The 18,345-nt window shown below is 45.0% G+C and overlaps 1 protein-coding gene across 2 annotated transcripts in view; it reads right to left on the reverse strand.

Annotated features, from left to right (window-relative positions):
- glra3 (glycine receptor, alpha 3) overlaps nt 1-18,345 on the reverse strand; it is a gene marked incomplete at both ends in the record, with an annotated part of 57,051 nt that overhangs the window by 26,107 nt on the left and 12,599 nt on the right. For both annotated transcript variants that reach the window (XM_080837923.1, XM_080837922.1), the window contains 2 exons: nt 5,326-5,393; nt 7,275-7,402. In XM_080837923.1, coding sequence (XP_080694049.1) covers nt 5,326-5,393; nt 7,275-7,402 — 196 coding nt within the window. The remainder of the gene's footprint in view (nt 1-5,325; nt 5,394-7,274; nt 7,403-18,345) is intronic.

Raw genomic sequence — 18,345 nt, forward strand, 5'->3', positions numbered from 1 at the left:
TCAGAACAATAATGAAAAATAAGATGTTAAGATGAGATTAAATGTATGAATCTGACTGCAGTTTTATATTAGTTTCGGTGACATAATTCAGTTGGCAATGAAGAGCAGGGTTGTTGTGATAAAATATGACAGTGCATCTAAGAAGGGGGAGGCTCTTGCTTTCGACTGTGGCTCTGGGTGAGGATGTGACTTCTGTGTCACTGTCCGTCCAGCTGAGACGTTTCCATTAGAGTTTATTAGAAAGCCAGCATAGTTTTTTTAGAGGGTGCTTGGATGACTCTCAGCAGGCAGTGCAGGAGGGGACAGTCCACGCTCGGAAGGCGGACAGAGGGAGAGAAGGAGATAGAGAAGGAGGCCGAGGTCGACTCCGAATCAAACACATGGCACCGATACAGGGACAGGCCCAAGAGAGGTCCTCAGGCTCAGGCTCCTCAGAGACGCTGGCTGTCAGATGAAGAGCCTGTTAGATGCGTGGTGTTGTCAGCCAGGGGTGGGTGGCTGAGTACACGGGGCGAGGGGGAGCTTGCACCATCAAACTCAGAGCTTATGCAGTGACACAAACTCTGACTGCTCTATGCCCGCCAAGAACCAACATGACCCGTATCAAAACAGCCAAAGCTGCATGCAAAGCCTGCTATGCAACTTAAAACACTTCCTCCTAGTCAAACAGCACCTGTTATCTTTTGAAGTCATTTTTTTTTTTAAATAAACAATAGCAGGGAAATTATCAGATGTTTTATTTTTAACGAAACATCTCCTGTTCTGCTCTTTTGTGCTGTTTGCTTTTTCTAGCACTTTCCGCCATGCACATCTGCTGCCTTGGAGGGCAGCGAGGAGCTCCAGTGTTCTCCTTGGCAAACTCTTGACATCTGGCTTGCTATTGTGCGCTCAAGCAGGGCTGATCTGTTCGCTTGATGGAATCCCGGGCCTGTCCCATTGATTAATCAAACCTCCATACGTGCATCCTCATGAGGTCATAGATGCTTCACCACAGACAGATGGCTGCAGTGCGCCCAGCGCCCAGCGATCTAAAAATACTGGCGCCTCATTTGTAGTACCAGCAGAAATAGAATGCCACATATGTACACATCTATGCATGGAATGCTGAGACAACAAGAGGGAGAGGGAGAAAGAGGGACAGGGAGAAAGAAGGCGCACACATGAGAGAGAGGGAGAGATAGAGATAGATCTATAGATAGGTCTATAGATCGATAGATTGATAGATAGATAGATCGATAGATCGATTCATTGATAGATAGACAGATATATAGATAGATAGATAGATAGATAGATAGAGACAGATATATAGATAGTTAGATAGATAGAGAGAGGACACTCATCAGAGTTCTGTACTTTAGTAAACTTTTTATCCCCCGAATCACACATGACAGTGGGCTCAGTATCCCCTTCCTCATTTCTCCCCTCCTCAAATTCTGTCTCTTCCTGTCCTCTCTGCAGTGTATTGATCTTTCTAGCCATTACTTTCCTGGTTACCCACACGTGGATTTCATCTTTTTCATGCTTGTTGAGTCTACAACCGCCTGTCATGCTGAACTTGTACCTTGAGTGGCTTTCCATGTTCGTGTGACTCGATAACGCACCAATGAGGCCATGAACGAATGGTATAAACGAATAGGCCGCACACGGTTATAGTTAACGGAATTCCATCTGCCATAGGAGTGCAGAATGACAAGTTGCAAAGTTAAAAAAGGCAATGGCAAGTTGCTCTGGATATACATTCATGGAAGGGTCGTGGGAAACGTTTCCAGCAAAATGATGGGAGGGGGTGAGCAGGGATCAGTCCACTGGGGAATTAGGGTGGGCACCACAATGGTGGCTATGTCTTTTTGTGATTCCATCACTTTTGCATTCACTTCATCTTCTTCCCTTCATATAGCTGCCTGCTACACTATCAATTTAGTTGCTCATAGCCACAAATAGTCCTAGTCAGGACTTTAGTGGTATAGAATTACTGCCTTAAATTATCTCCCTGTTTGATTACACCTTGTTAGCATGCATCCATTTCCTGATTTGTTTTGTTTTCTGTCAGTCATACGTTCCACGATGCCACTCAGTTGTGCTTCCATTTAAATCTGCCCACATTTCCATTATTCTTTTCAGTTGTAGGCGGCGCAAATTACAATTGCGGTTGAGACATATATTGATTATGGGATTAGCTTCAGGTTTAATACCTTCAATGTAAAATGGAAAGACACAGTGTGCACTTTCCGCGGACTGTCCAAGCTCCCCATCATACGTTCATCTGGCCCTCAGTATTGGGGGCACTGCCAGAGTCCTGTCCCATGTATTACATAACAGATGTAACTTGCTTTGAGATAAATGGTGGTGTTTCTCTTAACATATAGAGTACTTATAACACGGTTTGACACATGATTGTAACCTGTTGCGTTCAGTGCTATGATTTTTGTATACCACTACTTTGCAGGTCCATTATTATTGTACAAGTGTTTTTTATCATTCATGCTTAGCTTCTAGACCTAACGACCTGCAGGTAAGTTGTCATGACTTGGTCCCCAAATTGAAAAAATAACAGGTTTCTGCTCAACAACCACAGTTGCAAAAACCATAAATGTAAAAGTACAGCTTAACTGTTTCTGTTCGAAATGATGGGTAAATCATTTTAACTGCTGGCCAACCTGTTATAAAAGCACTTGAGGCAAAAGGGAGAGGGGAATTATACCACTGCTGTGGACTACTGTGGAGTAAAGTGGTGTGATTTCCATATATCACTGCCATGCATGTGCTGTTGAATTTCAAATGTACTCTAGCGACATGCTTGACCCACTCAGACCTCATTGTGCTGTGCCAAAGCGTGTGCCATGATGAGCTGACCCGCGGCACCCATGCAAGCTCAGTTGCTCGGTTGCTCACTTCCAGAGACCCATCCCTGCTCACCGCTGGATGGTCTGGGCATTACCATCACATCAGCTGAGCGGATGAGCAGCGATGGCGGGAGTGGACTGAAGGCTCTGAGGGCATCTGGGGTTCATCCATGACAAGGGAGAGGCGCTGGAGAGAAAGACATGACGGAGATGAAGCCTTCGAACAGCTTGACACTTTGTTCATGGTGTCTTGGGTGTGTGATTTGTCATTTTGCAGTAAACCGACTGCAGGGTCAGTGCTCATCTATGATGAGCCGGGTAATCTCTCTGTCTTTCTTTCTCTCTCTCTCTGTTAACTGTGTCACTGTTAGTCTCAACAGATCACTCCTTTTCTCACACTTCATTTTCTCCGGCTCTTTTCTGTCATTCTCTCCCTCCTCCTGTCTCTATCTTTGTTGTTGGAGTTGAGCTAGACTGGCTTTTTTCAGTGCAGTCAAAGGCAGTGACCTGACCATGTGCTCTTAATGCTCCATTCTACCTCTGTCCTGGCCTCAAGGATTACATCACCGCCTATGCAATCTCTCTCTCTCTCTCCTGTCCTTTCTCTCTCCCTCTCTTTCTCTGCCAGATGGCAGAGCTGTGCCTTTAAGAAGTGCTACGGTAATCCAGATGTGGCATATGGAGGAAGCCGGCCAGAAGAGAATCCCTGTGCAGCAGTCTCCCTCTCCCTCTCCCTCTCTGAGGCCTCCACTCGCCACCTCCAGATTTCTTTTGTTTCAGAGAAAGAAAGGAAAACAACTATATAAATATGTGTGTGCCTTACGTCCCCAATGCCACTCTGCTGGGCTGGAGGAGTTACCACTTCACTACAACTGAATGATCTCCTTAAAGTCCCCCTTCGCTGTGCTGCCAAACGGCAAGTCAAACTTGCCTCACGTCAACTCTCCCAAGCACACACCGGGTTCCATTTTAAATTCCCAGTGCAGCTTTAGATTTAGTCACTTCACATTCCATTCCAACACATGGCTTGAGTGTTTGAAAAGAATGAATTTCCTTCATCATCTGCTGAGGCTTTGGACCACAAAGCAAATCTAACAGCTGTGAGCAAATCGCAGAGTGATTTACGTGGGGCTTGGCAGTGGTGTATTTATGAAGTGTGAGCTCTCGGAGCACTGAGCGGAGCCCACACAAGCACTGGCTCGTCAGAGGTAATTACTTCACTCAGAGTGTCTTCTCTCTCAGCATATATTTTATTCAGATGAGGCTGAGGAGAGTACACAACAGTACTGTGTGTGTGTGTGTGTGTGTGTGTGTGTGTGTGTGTGTGTGTGTGTGTGTGTGTGTGTGTGTGTGTGTGTGTGTGTGTGTGTGTGTGTGTGTGTGTGTGTGTGTGTGTGTGTGTGTGAGTGAGTGTGTGTGTGCACACTTTGTGACATGAGAACTTTCAGACTTTGTGCTGACAGGCTGTCACAGATGACCCAGCAGCACATTTGTCTGTGTGTTTGTGTGTGTGTGTGTGTGTGTGTGTGTGTGTGTGTGTGTGTGTGTGTGTGTGTGTGTGTGTGCTTGCATGTTTTTGCCATTTCCCACTTGGTTAGTTCACCTGTCTGCTCTTACTGTTTGGACTTGGACTAACTCTCCTCAATTTCATCCATGGTTCCAACTAAATATCTATTGACAACAGGAATGAAAAGTTATTTCTCCATTGGCTCCTTAACCTTAGCTTAACACCTTCATTAATGCAAAAGTTTTCAATGTTTAGTTTGCAATGCAAATGCATAATTGAGACAATATCATTGTTTTGGCCCTATGTACAAACAATTTAATTGAATTGAAATGAGTTAAAATGAATTGAATTGAGCAGTCCTCCTCATTTAGACTGTCATACAGATAAGCAGTTTCCGTAACAGCTTAATAGTGCTTAATTAATTCATCAGGTCGTGGGAACAGAAACGGCCTTATATAATTATGTAATGCTTCCCCAGGGGCTTGAGGGGGAGGACTGAGGGAGGGGTGGCGATGGATGCCCGCTCAGGATACGTGGCATGCTTGTGTCCCTGCTGTCATCATCTGCGTGCCCACACCACCAACCCACTGCCCACTTCCTTGGGATGCCCATGGGTCATGTCCTGGCCTGGGGTCTACCACTGACATGAACATGCCCTCTGACTCATCACCAAAGCATGCCAAAGCTGTGACATTCCCAGATAAAAAGCCCCTCCACACACACACACACACACACACACACACACACACACACACACACACACACACACACACACACACACACACCACACTATACACTACACACTACACACTACACACTACACACTCACACACACACTACACACTCACACTCACACTCACACTCACACACATACAGCATTGATTCAACTGGCTTACTGTAAGAGGGACCATAGAGCCACAGTAGGCTCTAGTTGTAGGTTGAAGTGCAGTATGAGAAACTGTAGGATTGACTCACCATTGTTGTTTCTGCAATAGACCCAAAGCTGTTGATGAATATGTTGCATGACACATTCACCGGAGGACCTGTACGAAAAGATAGAATTAACAGTCAAGGTTTGCTGTGTTGTGCTGGAAGTCATTTAGAAAACTCTCATCTTCTTTCAAGAAGAACACATTCTCCTCTTGAGGTTCCCCGCATCAGTCGTCTGTAGTAGTCTACGGCTCATTGTGACTTGGTGAGGAATCACCTGGGGGCTAAGTTACTGTAGTGCTGCATTATGTGGATAATTCATCATGGTTCACTTGATGAAGCATAGTGAGATCATACAGAGTAGGCTGTAATCTTTCTTTATATATAGTCACAAAGTTGTGAAGCTCTGCAGACTCTGCGTGGATGTGAAAGTGAATCCATCTTTTTCAAACAGCCTCCCTGAAGGCATCTCATGAACAGCGAGCTGCTGAAAGCACTACATGGGTGCAGACGTGTCTTTCAAAGAACAACTGCTGGTGCTATTCATATCTTGGGCTCTGAATCCCATTGTTATGGGAATGCTCTGATGGAGGATCGCATTCGGAGTACTTATGGAGTTGGCTATTTTAAATTGGCAACATTAAACATACAAATGCAAGAACTCTAAGCTGCTTTCAAAAGTATATTTTTCAAACAGATTGGAATCTGATCTCAAAATGAACGTATATGGTAACCTTTAATTAATTATATTTTACTGCAAAATGTGGTTCATATTTCAACAGTCTAAGGACAGCTTTGATCCCGGTCTTGAGTTAATATAAAGACAATATTAGTTCAGCTGGTTCCGGGCAAAAACGTGTCCCCCATGAACACAGCATGTCATCACTATGCATAAATGATCCAGTAAGTGACCCAAGGAGGATTAGCTCCTTATGCATGGTACCAGCCTCTCTGGTGGCTTGGACTGGTAACATGTGATTGCTGTGAGCATGTGGTTGTATTGAAAGGCTTCGTCACAGATGATAGCATTGCAGTTTGAGTTGCAAATTGAGGTGCAGATGTCATGCTGGTAGAGCCGATCGAGCTGAACGCACCGCTGGCCCTCACCTGCCTCCGAATCTGTCTGTCAGCATTCACAGATACTCACATGGGATGATTTTATCCCATCTATGTCCCCCTGCCTCCTCACGCTTCACCCACCATTCCCCATTATTTGCCTGCTGCCTGAGTCCCTGCCCAGCTCCAAAGGTGATATATATGGATCCCTGCTCATGCATTTCAGACACATACGCACTTCACACTGGAATCCTGTCTTGCACAGGACCCTTAGCTGGCAGTCTTTAAACAGTGCTGCCAGGCCTTTGTCAGCCATTTTCTTTCTCTTTCTTTTTTTTGAAATAATAATTTGGATGGAATAGCTGAATATGGGACCCTGGCTGTAAGTGTTGTGTGCTGCTCAGGCCAGGAGTGAGGCAGGAGCCAGGGCTGGGAGCCACACGGCCATCTGAGGGAGTGCTTGGCTACATGGAGGGTAAACACCGTCTGCCCCCTTTTCATTCAAGCTCAGTTCCAGGCCAATCCAGTCCACTGCAACCAACTGATAAGTATGGCAAAATGATAGTTCTACACAGGAAAATGTGTTGAATTTCTAGTGCTATTGGTTGGGGACTTCGAACAGCGGTCAATCCACCATGGGCTGTCTGTAACCCACAAGTGCTTAACAAAACATCTTGACTGCCAAACACACAGGACCTGATCAGCCAGATACAACAACACCGACAATAAATCTGCCTAAGTGAGCATTCGTGAGGTTTTCAAGCAGGCACCTTTCCTCATCAGTGTGTCATTGAATAAGACACACAAAAAAGTTCTTACTTCACTCTCATTCGAATGTGTGATTTCACCTTTGCCGATGTTCGTGCATTGCACTGATGTAGACAAAGCAGAAGATTGGATTTGAAGATCCTGAAAAAGACACGAAAACGTGACTGTACCTTTAAAGTTGGGCCTGATTCTTGCGTCATAGCCAGAGGTCCGTCCCATTAGCTTGTCCAAGAAGTCAGAGGGTGACATGGGAACTGCTCTTCCCCGAGGGTTGTCAGGCTCCTTTGATGCCACCAGACTAGTGAGCGAGAGAGAGAGAGAGAGGGAGACAGTGAGGAAGAAAGAAAAAGTGCAGACAGATGTTGAGAAAACTCACTATGACAGTCACCCAGGCCAGACATAGAATGGGCTGGACTAATGCCATCTGACACCATTATACATATTCAGGTCTATCTTAGAGGGGCATAGTCTTGGAAGAGAAAGTACATTTATGTTCGGGGCTGGACAGCAGGAAGAGGGGTTGGGATGAGAGAAAGAGACACAGTGGGAAAAAAGAAAAAGACTCCCCTACAGGCATTAAGACAGACAATCTATCCTCTTCTCCTCTCCTCTCTTCCTCTCTTTCCTAGCTTCTACATCTTTTGTGATATACAGTACATTAGACCAATCTCAGGCGTTGTGAAACAGTAAGAGTCATAGTTAAAGAACTCTGGGTATGCATGGTTGATTAAATAAGAGTGACACATTTCAGCACACAAGTCATCAAGGAAAGTGGAGCATGAGTCCAGTTCAGTTTACTGCATTTTAATCACGCAAGGTTATACTTGCACAATTAGGTATTGTCCATGTGTGTTTTTATGTAGAAAATAAGATATCTTCAAATTTTGGTTTATAAATGTACCTTGATAACTGTATTGGCTTTGTGTATGATTTCATGCAATGCTGTGTCAGAGAATCCCTATTGTCACAGTCAACTGCATAGTTGAGAGTTGGGAAGAAGGAAATGGTTTAGAACTGGCTTATAAACATACAAATGGCACAAAAGGGGAGGAGAGGCGGTAACTGGTGAGCATCGTAACTGGTGAGCGTCACCTGTGTCATGTCGCAAAGGCAGAATCACAATAAGTCATCATGATGTCATGCTTATGTACACACTTGCTTGACTTGGTAGAAAATACTCTTCGAAATGAGGTGAGAGTTTCCAGTCACAGAGGGCTTTCGGTGCCTCTGAGGCCGGACCGTGGGAGTGTCACCATGGCTAATGCTGTCGGCCATGACTCTCAGAATGAATATGCTGATGAAGCCAGGTGGCTCTGGCCGGAGCCAATCACTTCATTAATTTTGTCTTTACGTGTGTGTGTGTGTGTGTGTGTGTGTGTGTGTGTGTGTGTGTGTGTGTGTGTGTGTGTGTGTGTGTGTGTGTGTGTGTGTGTGTGTGTGTGTGTGTGTGTGTGTGTGTGTGTGTGTGTGTGTATGTGTGTGCACGCATGCCAGTGTGTACACTGTGTTATTTAGCAGACCTGATGTCAAAGCTTGCCTTTTTGGAAAATTAAAACTATCCATCCACCACTTTTCAGCTCTGATCCAAACATTGAATATAGAATCCTACATGACAGGTTCTTAAGCATTCCAGATATTGTTTATGGCTGCAGTAGTCAGTAGAGCTCCACTGGCTGCCTGTAGCTGCTCGCATTAAGTTCAATTCACTTATGCTTGCCTACAGAGTGCTTGCTGGGTCTGTTCCCACCTACCTAAATGCTCTTGTAAGGGCAAATGTTACAGCCAGAGGATGCTGTGCTCGTCTAGTGAGCGTCGTTTGGCTCTGCCGTCTGTGCAAGTACTGCAATCCAGACTATTCTCTTTTGTAGCTCCACGTTGGTGGAACAAACTGCCTAGCACTACCAGAACAGGGGCGTCCCTCTCTATCTTCAGGAAGCTTTTGAAGACCCAACTCTTCAGAGAGCACCTCCCTTCCTAAACTGGCACTTCGACTAGTGCTTAACTTGCACTTACAGAGGTCACATTCCTGCACCTCTTTTTCTTTCTATTTTGTTTGATTTTGTTTATTTTAATTTCCTCTGTAAAGTGGTATTAATTGTTACACCAGGGTTCTAATGCTCGTAGCTTGACTGTTCTCTCCCTTGTAAGTCGCTTTGGACAAAAATTACTAAATGTAAATGTAATGTAAACTGTAGTCAGTATTTTTTTTGCTGCTGAACAATTCAATGCAACATGACAAATCCACTGAAGCTTGTGTGTAAAACTGGCTTGAATACTCCATTCCATTCATGTATTTACATACAGTGAATAAAAGAATAAAAGGGCACATTTTTCATCTCTGAATTATCTTCATAAAATACATTTGTAAAATGCCCATTTGTTGATCATATGCTTATTTTACAACAGATGGCTTGAATGGCTTCAGAAAAATCTTCTCTGGTTCAATCAAGAAATCCTGCCTTTTGTTTTATAAATGGTGCGTCCAGTTCCCCAGTCCTAAAGATTTTTGTGACTAGGCCACATTTATTACCATAGCCGTGAATTACAAAGTCAAACCCCTAATAATTCTCTACATCTGCACAGTTCTGACATACAAGTTGCAATAAAAAAACAAAACCAAACATAACCTCCAAAGGGCATGTGGGTCAAAATGAATTACATTTGCTTCAGGCTAAACATGTAGTGCAAAATGAAAATAGATAGAAGCAGGGGGAATAAACAAAAACGTTGCCAGAACTAATTACCTCAGATTAGCAAGGAAGTGTTTTGACTCAGAGAATGTAATGTGCTTTGTGCAGAGCTTCTTTTCATTTAGAAAGTTTGCATGCATTTACAATTCAGTAACCCACAGAACTACAACACTGAAACAGAAAACAAAACATACACATTCCTGGCATTAATAACTTTCTCTCCGCTAAGCTTAACTTGGTCTCAACCTTCATAATATTGCTCAATGCAAACATGAGTGCTCCCAAGGAAATATGCCACTCAGTTGCTTCTACACAGTTGTCAGCACACAGCCACAAACACCGGGTCAAATGTCATCATCAGGAACTGGGATTAGAGGTCATTGTGAGAAGGTGAATTTCCCCACAGTGACTCGCAGGAGAGGATTTTGGCCCTAATGTGGGGTGGACCCCGCCCTATATAAAGGGTGCCTCATTCCATGAGTAGAGAGTTCTTTTTGGCGAGACACCCATGAGAGGCTGTGAAAAGCGTATGAGCAACCCAACACTTACCTGCTGTGAGGAAATATGTATCTAAGAGGCCCTTGTAAATAAATATATATATTTTTATACCAAAGCCACGATCTCCTGCACTGTTTATCCTCACTTAACAACCAAGTCCAGTCCCCACATTCCAAAAGCATGCAGTGACCTCCTCGGTCCTTCAGTCATGCTGAGGCTAGGCTACTGTATTCTAGCATCACTGATGCTGCAGCCAGCCCTATGCCCTGAGAGAGAGAGAGAGAGAGAGAGAGAGAGAGAGAGAGAGAGAGAGAGAGAGAGAGAGAGAGAGAGAGAGAGAGAGAGAACATCTCCCAGCTTCGCTCAGCATGGAAGAGTTTTGCCCAGCTATGCTGTTCCAGATCATTCCTGAGGGTTTTTCTGTCATCTGTGCACTTACATGTACAGTTATTCTCTATCTATATCTGTTCTATATCTGATTATTTATTTATTCATTCTTGTTGTTGTTTTTTTTTCTTTGTCCCAAACAAGCGTCCTTCTCTCAGAGGACAGCATTCATGAAGCAAGCCAAAGTGGGGGATTATATTGCAAAACTCATTCCCTTTCTCTTCTCTGCGGTTCCCTTGTCTTTTTTGTATGTTTTTTGGCTGCATTGCTCTTTAGTGTAAAGTTGTTTGGTAACTGTCATATGACTGAGCGCTGTCGGCAATCCAAACCAGGGCAGTGAAGCATGGCACGGCTCCAGCTCGGACATTTGCAACTACCACCTGGCTCCATGATCCAGCACACAGCAGCCTCGTCCCCACTGCATTGCTGCACATTCCCTTCTGTGAGGATAGCTCAGGCATGTCACAACTCGTGTTACCACACATTTGGCTGCAGGAAGTTTTTTTCTTTTCCTTCTTTTTTTAGTTTAAACATTGGTAATTACAGAGGAAGCAAACACGATTATGTGCCAGGATCCGTTCGAGGGATGTAAACTAGACAAGCCGTGAATGGGAAATTCAGTCCTGGCATCTGCGAGCTGTCAGGAATTAAAATCGACCTATGTAAACAAAGTGTGACTTTTTTTCTCTCTCTTTTTTGATTACGTCGGCTGTTATTGAGGAGCTAGAACAACCTGCTTCCACCCCTCCTTGATTCATCATTTTCTTACCCTTGTAAAGGCCTGTGCTGAACCATTTCCTGTGTTTGACAATGTTGACAGCCAAAGCTCCACCACTTGTAACAGTCACTCTCTTAAGAAGAACACAAACTACTGTACATTCTAAATCTACACCATCTACACAGAGCAGGCTGTGCTCCTGCTCTCCTCACTCACTCTGCCTCTCTTTCTCTGTTTACAATGTTCCCCAAGTCCGAGGGGTTTGCAGACCGCTGTCTGCACTTCAGGATGGACTGTTCCCGCCTGCTGAAAGCCAGCTGCCAGGCATCTTCCCCCCCCCTGAGGAGGAAGCTTTTCCTCCCCTCAGGGAGCACTGAACCAGACAGGGTCGTTGCAGTCAGTCTGTTTCTCCCCCCTGGGGTTTTCCTGGGTGAAGTGTGGCCACGGCTCTTCTTTTTAATACACTCTCTCCCAGAGTGTGTTTCCTCTCTGCAGTAGATGTCTGCTACATGCTCGGCTGCCAGGCTGGCCCTCCCTGGGGGCCCCGGCGCCTAAGGCCCAGGCCTTTCCATGCTGTGCCCCGATGCCTCTCAACCCCATGGCTCTCAGAGAAAGCATTCCCTCTGACATAAACGCATACAGTAAATTCACCCACAGAAGTACACACACTACACTACACACACACACATTCACACACACACACACACACATACACACACACACACACAGACACACACACATACACACACACACACACACACACACCACACACACTCAGTTAAATCTGCCTCTATCGCTATGGTCACTGGCACAGTGAGAGAGTAGCCATGGCAACATCCCTGCAGGGTGGACTGCCTTGGTCAGTGGAGTGACGCAGCCGGTCAGAGAGGCTCAGCAGGCTCCAGCGGCTCGATCGCAAAGGAGGATGGAGGCACATGCTGGCAACAGAGTGTTAGTGGTGCAGGAGATGAAGCGGATATGGTGTGTGTGCCTGTGTGTGTGTGGGGTAGGGGGTTCATCATGGGTGAACAAAAACTTCCCCTCAGAGCTGGAACGCGCAGTTTAATTCCCCTTCAGTGCACTCCAAAAAATCTGAGCAAACAAGCTCCCCTGGTCACGCTTAACCAGCCATTTATACTTTTGCCTGCCACTGGGAGCTGCTGGTGCCATGGCTAAGTACAACAACACCCTGGCTCTGCTAGCCTGACAGTCAGTGGGGCATTTTGCTTCAGCAGACAGTCAGCAGACAGAGATGCTCAGCAGTCTCTAGGGGATGGCTGCACCTGACTCAGCACTTGAAGGCCCACTGCTGTGGAGAGAGGAGGGACCTGTGCAGACTGCACACACATGCACATTACACCACCATACCACACCACACCACACAGTACACTTCAGCTCAAGCTACGACTGTCTCTATGCACTTCTTCTCTTTTCCCTCTCTCTCTTTGTGTGTGTGTGTGTGTGTGTGTGTGTGTGTGTGTGTGTGTGTGTGTGCCTTTTCCATCTGTATCCTTTTCTGTTTTTGACTTTCCTTCTTTCATCTCTCAACTACATTCAAATATTCATGCATTTTCTGCATCCTTATGTACTTACTTCTTGGCCCACACACACACAAACACACACACACCCACACCCACACACACACACACACACACACACACACACACACACACACACACACACATACACACACACACACACACAAACTCCACAAAAGCATCCCGCCTCTCTTTCCTCTTTTTCCCTGTCTTCCAAGGTTACCTCCAGGCTTTCCTGCTGCAGAACCATGTGGAAGAGGCAGTGACATTCATAGGAGAATGACAGAGCATCCCAGGAATCACCCCCGCCTTCTCTCCCCCTAACCACCACGGCGGAGTGAGTCACCGAGGTACCAGAGGAGTTCTGGAGAGGGCTTGGTAGGAGAGGAGGAGAGGAGGAGCGCATTGTGAGTTTAACTGAAAGCAACAGCGTGCACACAGCACAGCTGGAGGAGGGATGGTGGATTGGGGCTCGGGCCCACTCTATTAGCTCGAGACGCCCCTGCACTGTGCAGCAGGGCGCACACACGCTCCCATGGTGCATCGCACCCGCTCACTCTTCCTGCAAACAAGTACTAAATAATTACACACACCCTCCTCCATTTATTTCAGTTCATCTGTGTGTTTGTGACTATTTATTCTCTTCCACACACACACACACACACACACACACACACACACACACACACACACACACACACACACACACACACACACACATACACACACACACATACACACACACACACAGACACATACACAAAACAAACTGCAAACAATCAACACACATTGTTCTATTTTCACAAACCCTGACACGCTTCATCCACCGCAGAGATACCCTGCCATTAATGGCACAGTGAGAGTAGAAGATAAGCCGACAGAGTTGCTAAGAGGGTGTCTGAGGGGTGTGAGCTTATATCACATGGTGCGCTCTCTTCTTCCCTCTCCAGCTCATTATTGGACTCATTCAAACCTGCTGATGTGCTGCCTGCTTCCCTGTGATGCTCAGAACTGTCGCTGACCCTAGCTGGCATATTTATACTGAGACAAAATCTTATGGCTTAACATGGGGTCCAGCGCTTGGGACACGGCAAGGTCAGGAGGACACCCAGATCGATTGCCTTTCTCATACGTCTGGCTTTTCCTCACAGAATGCTTCTCTTATAAGCCAGGTTTGTTGAAAAGCACAGTGTCATTCATAGTGAATTCTCTCTTGTTTCTCTTTTACAAAATGTCTTCTTCCTTTTATATTTCTCCATTCAGGTGACACCTTTTCTAATGCGATACACCAGTGTGAGAGAGACAGAACAGTCCATTGCAGTGTGTTACACGGTGGGGGCTTATTTTGTACAGTAACATTTGGTGCTACGAAATTCCATCACCACTGACAGCACAGAGACTGTACAGAGACTCTGATGACAAACAATGTCATCAGAGAGGAAGAGGAAGAATCCCATTGGGCATGGCGTGATGTGGTGCTGCCTGAACCGTGGCATCAGATGGAGGCTCCCATCCCATCCGCTCCTTCCTCCCAAACAGACAGCAAGAGTGTGAGAGCGTGAGCCCTGCCCCACAGCGCTCTGTCTCATTGGCCCGTCTTTGCCGAGGGCCCGTGGCTCAGTGGCCATTCACAGCTCAGTCGCCATGTGTGATACTGTTAGTAGCCCGTCACACACTCCCTGTGGTGTCCATCATTACAATTTACAAAAACACACTGACACAGACTCGCGTGCACTAACACACGCGCACACACACCCTTACATATACACGCACATAAACTCCAATGCTTATTTACAAAGCACTCTCTTTATGTAGCACTCTCTGTCTTTCTCTTCACACACACCCAGGGCTCTGAGTTTTCTGGGTGGGCTGTCTGCACTGTGGCTTTTCTCTGTTAATGTTGTTCCTATTCTGTTTGTCTTGTGGGAGAGGGAGTCCAGTCCCCCTCCAAGGTGACTCTACTCCACACCCATGGCACATCTGTCCTTGTGAGGCTTCTTCCTACCAGCCACCCATCCTGTTCCCTCTCACTATTACCCACCACTGGAGATCTCTTCTCACAGTGTCTTGGCCAAACGGCCATCTGAATTCTGATATGCAGACTTGTTCAGAATTGTATTTATTTATTTTATTTTAACATATGATGACCTGGCTGGGGACGATCATGAACTAATCTGGGACAGTGTAGGCAGACCCACACATTGTTTTGTCTTGTGTGTAAATCCTTCTCAGTTTCCACTCTTTATTAAGCAGAAAACAACAAACACTAGGTAAACTAAGCCGACTGACACTTGTGTAATATCAAGACGTTAGGAATACCTTCACAAAGCATTATTAACACATTTATAAAGGGTTATACTAAATAATGACTGCACTCATAAACCTTTACAGTGTTATAGTATAAGCCTCGACTGCTTGAAGCATCAGAATGTTTAATAAACCTTCTTTAACCTCTTGATAGTGGCACTGATGACATCTTATGTTAAATGCTGTTTATTCCATACAAACGTTCATAATAATAGCTGTGCTGGATGATAGTGCTTTATGAATCATGTCTATTTATAAATAGTTATATAGTCTGATGTTAGTCGCTATAATGAATTCTGAATACTTCATAAACATTCATAAATGTGTTTATAATACTTTATGGATACTGGGTTTATGTAAAGTGGTTCATGGTATCTATCAGTGTCTGTGATGCCACGTTACCTAGGCGCGTCCTCACCGCGTCCTAATGGCGGACGCGACAGGCTTTTGGGATATTTTGAACTGTCAACGGAGACGTCTAGCTACAGTCCTTATTGTACATCCCCACATAATTCTATGAACTGGCTCATCTTGGCTAGTATGTGTGGAAGCATAGGGGTGCACACTTTTCGCCAACACCACGCCAAACATTTCACTGCACTCATTAACTTACCGTTTAAATTTCCGTTTTATTGGCCAAATGTTGTTTGACAACGTACTGTTAAGTTGCCGTTGCATATAGGATGTGTGTAAGAATGACACGGTGTACATACGTAAGAATGACACGGTGTACATACTGATGATTTCCTTGCCGCCATTACATCTTTCCTTGTTTTTTTTAGGAAGTGCGTTGTTATCATTATTTTGAAGGCCTGGGGTTGTTCAAATTATTATTGGTACCTTTTTAACTTTTTTTAAAGTGTATTTCTTCTGCCACTTGACCACCCCTGAGCTGTGAGGCCAATATGGGTACGTTCAGTTACCCAGGGTTAGGGTGGTAGTAGTAAAGAGGCTTCTGTGCAGAGAGATTCTTGGATGAGAGTTTGGTTGTGACCTTAGTCTATGCTGTTCTCTATCAGCTTCAGAAGTGTAAGGTGGATATCGGTGTACTGTTTAGTGACAAGAGTACTAAGCTGTAACACTGTCTGTACATATACAGCTGTTGGTAAATATCTTTTTTGTTTTAATTTGTATTCTCAGTCTTTTTGTTTATATTTTTTACCTCTGGGATTATTCACCTGGTGGAGGACAAAAAAATCTACAACTACAGTAGTCTTATCTCCCTGCTGCCTTTTGTGCCTACCCTAAAAGACTCCTGACACGGTTACCCTTTAACAGTGTCTCTCAAACCCAATACATACTGTATAGGTTCAAGCAAAGTGAAATGAAGCATATTTATTTAAGTTAAAGTTAGTGTATTAGCAATTTATATAGATCTTCAGTGCTTGTTTTCATTTAGTAACAGTTTGGAACTAAAATGATGTGAGTGCTGTGACAAGCTCAACTTCTGGGTGTTTAGGGTGAGATGACAGGCTGTGTCTGTGGGTGAGATCTCCGGTGTCTCTGAGTGCTACCTAGACTGTCAACATCTAAGGTATCTTGTGCAGTAGACTGGAGGTGAGTAGGTGTGTGTGTGAGAGTGTGTGAGTGCGTGCAGATATGAGAACGCTTTCTGTGCAAACCCAGGAACCCACACACACAATCTCATATTGACAAGCCCACACAAAAACACACAAAAACACACTCTCACAAAGAATCTCACCCTGACAAGCATGCGTATAAACACACACTCCGCGTGAAAGTGTTTGCTCAACATGACAAAGGCGCTATTTCTGTCCCCTGCTGTTAGGGAGATTTAGAGGTCTCAGCTCTGGTGCTTGGGATCCAGTGTCTTTAGCTGAGACTGATAAACACGAACTGTGTCACTGTGAAGCGACAAAGCCAGCACCACTTCTAGTTAACAATGCTGTTGCCTGGCAACCATCCCACCACCAGTCACTAACCTGTTGAGTGAATGTTTGATGTATTATTAGGCACCCTGTTCTGCCAGTGTGAATAGCTGAGGACTGAAATGATGCTTAGACAGAAATGGATGAGGAGGCCTGTGATTCCTCAAGCTGACACTGCGCTGTGTGATGTCATTGCACATTTGATAGATGGAGAATGGATGAAACCTACCATACGGTATTCACTCTAGATCCCATTCCAATGCATGAAGCATGAAGGAAGAGAATACAGCTACATGAGTTGCAAGGCTAATAAATAGCAAAGTGAGGAACAAACTACTATTTTTTCTTTGCCCATAACGAGAAAAATGTTGACCCTTGGCAAGCAGTTTATAGAAAAAGAAAACTTTTATCTTATTCTCATATTTTGGTCTTTCAGAGAGTGTCATTCTTTTTTCTTGTCCATTTCATTCCACTCATGCTTTTAGATGACCACATTCCAGTTCTCTCTACAGACATGGGAAAAGAAAGAAAAAAAGGGTGAAAAAATTAAAAGAAAAAAAAAAAATTCCCAGGCGCATGCATCCATTGTGCAATACTTACGGTGAAGCATAAGTGGAGAAGATAAGGCTTATAGACGAGAGTATAGAAGTCACATTAATCCCCCCTCCCCCGCAAGCAGCCATATAAGAAATGATTGGTATTGGGGTGGGGGGGCACAGAGAAATGAGCTTAGCTTGGATGCTGAGCGTGCATGCCAATGATCCCTCCTGCCTTTTCACTCTTATGATGCTGTCATTCTGTTGCGTGTGTGAAGGGTGATGCTGATCCAACACACACACACACACACACACACACACACACACACACACACACACACACACACACACACACACACACACACACACACACACACACACACACACACACACACACACACACACACACAACACACACACACCTACACACAGTGAAAGAGAGACACGCTATTTGCATTGCATGCCACAGAAACATGAAAAAGGTTTGTATTGGCTCAGCAGGGCGGGGTGATAATGTAAAGCTCTCTGCTCTCGCTGATGGCTGGACAACGTATGGTGTCCGCATGAGAGCCTGTGGTGTTGTGTAGAGCATGGCATTGAGTGATGGTGCATTTAGCAATACAGACCTGCCAAGATTTGCGTTGCTTGTGTTGTTATGTGACACCTCACAAATACTTA

Source organism: Sprattus sprattus (genome assembly GCF_963457725.1).
Source record: "Sprattus sprattus genome assembly, chromosome: 4".
NCBI lineage: Eukaryota > Metazoa > Chordata > Actinopteri > Clupeiformes > Clupeidae > Sprattus > Sprattus sprattus.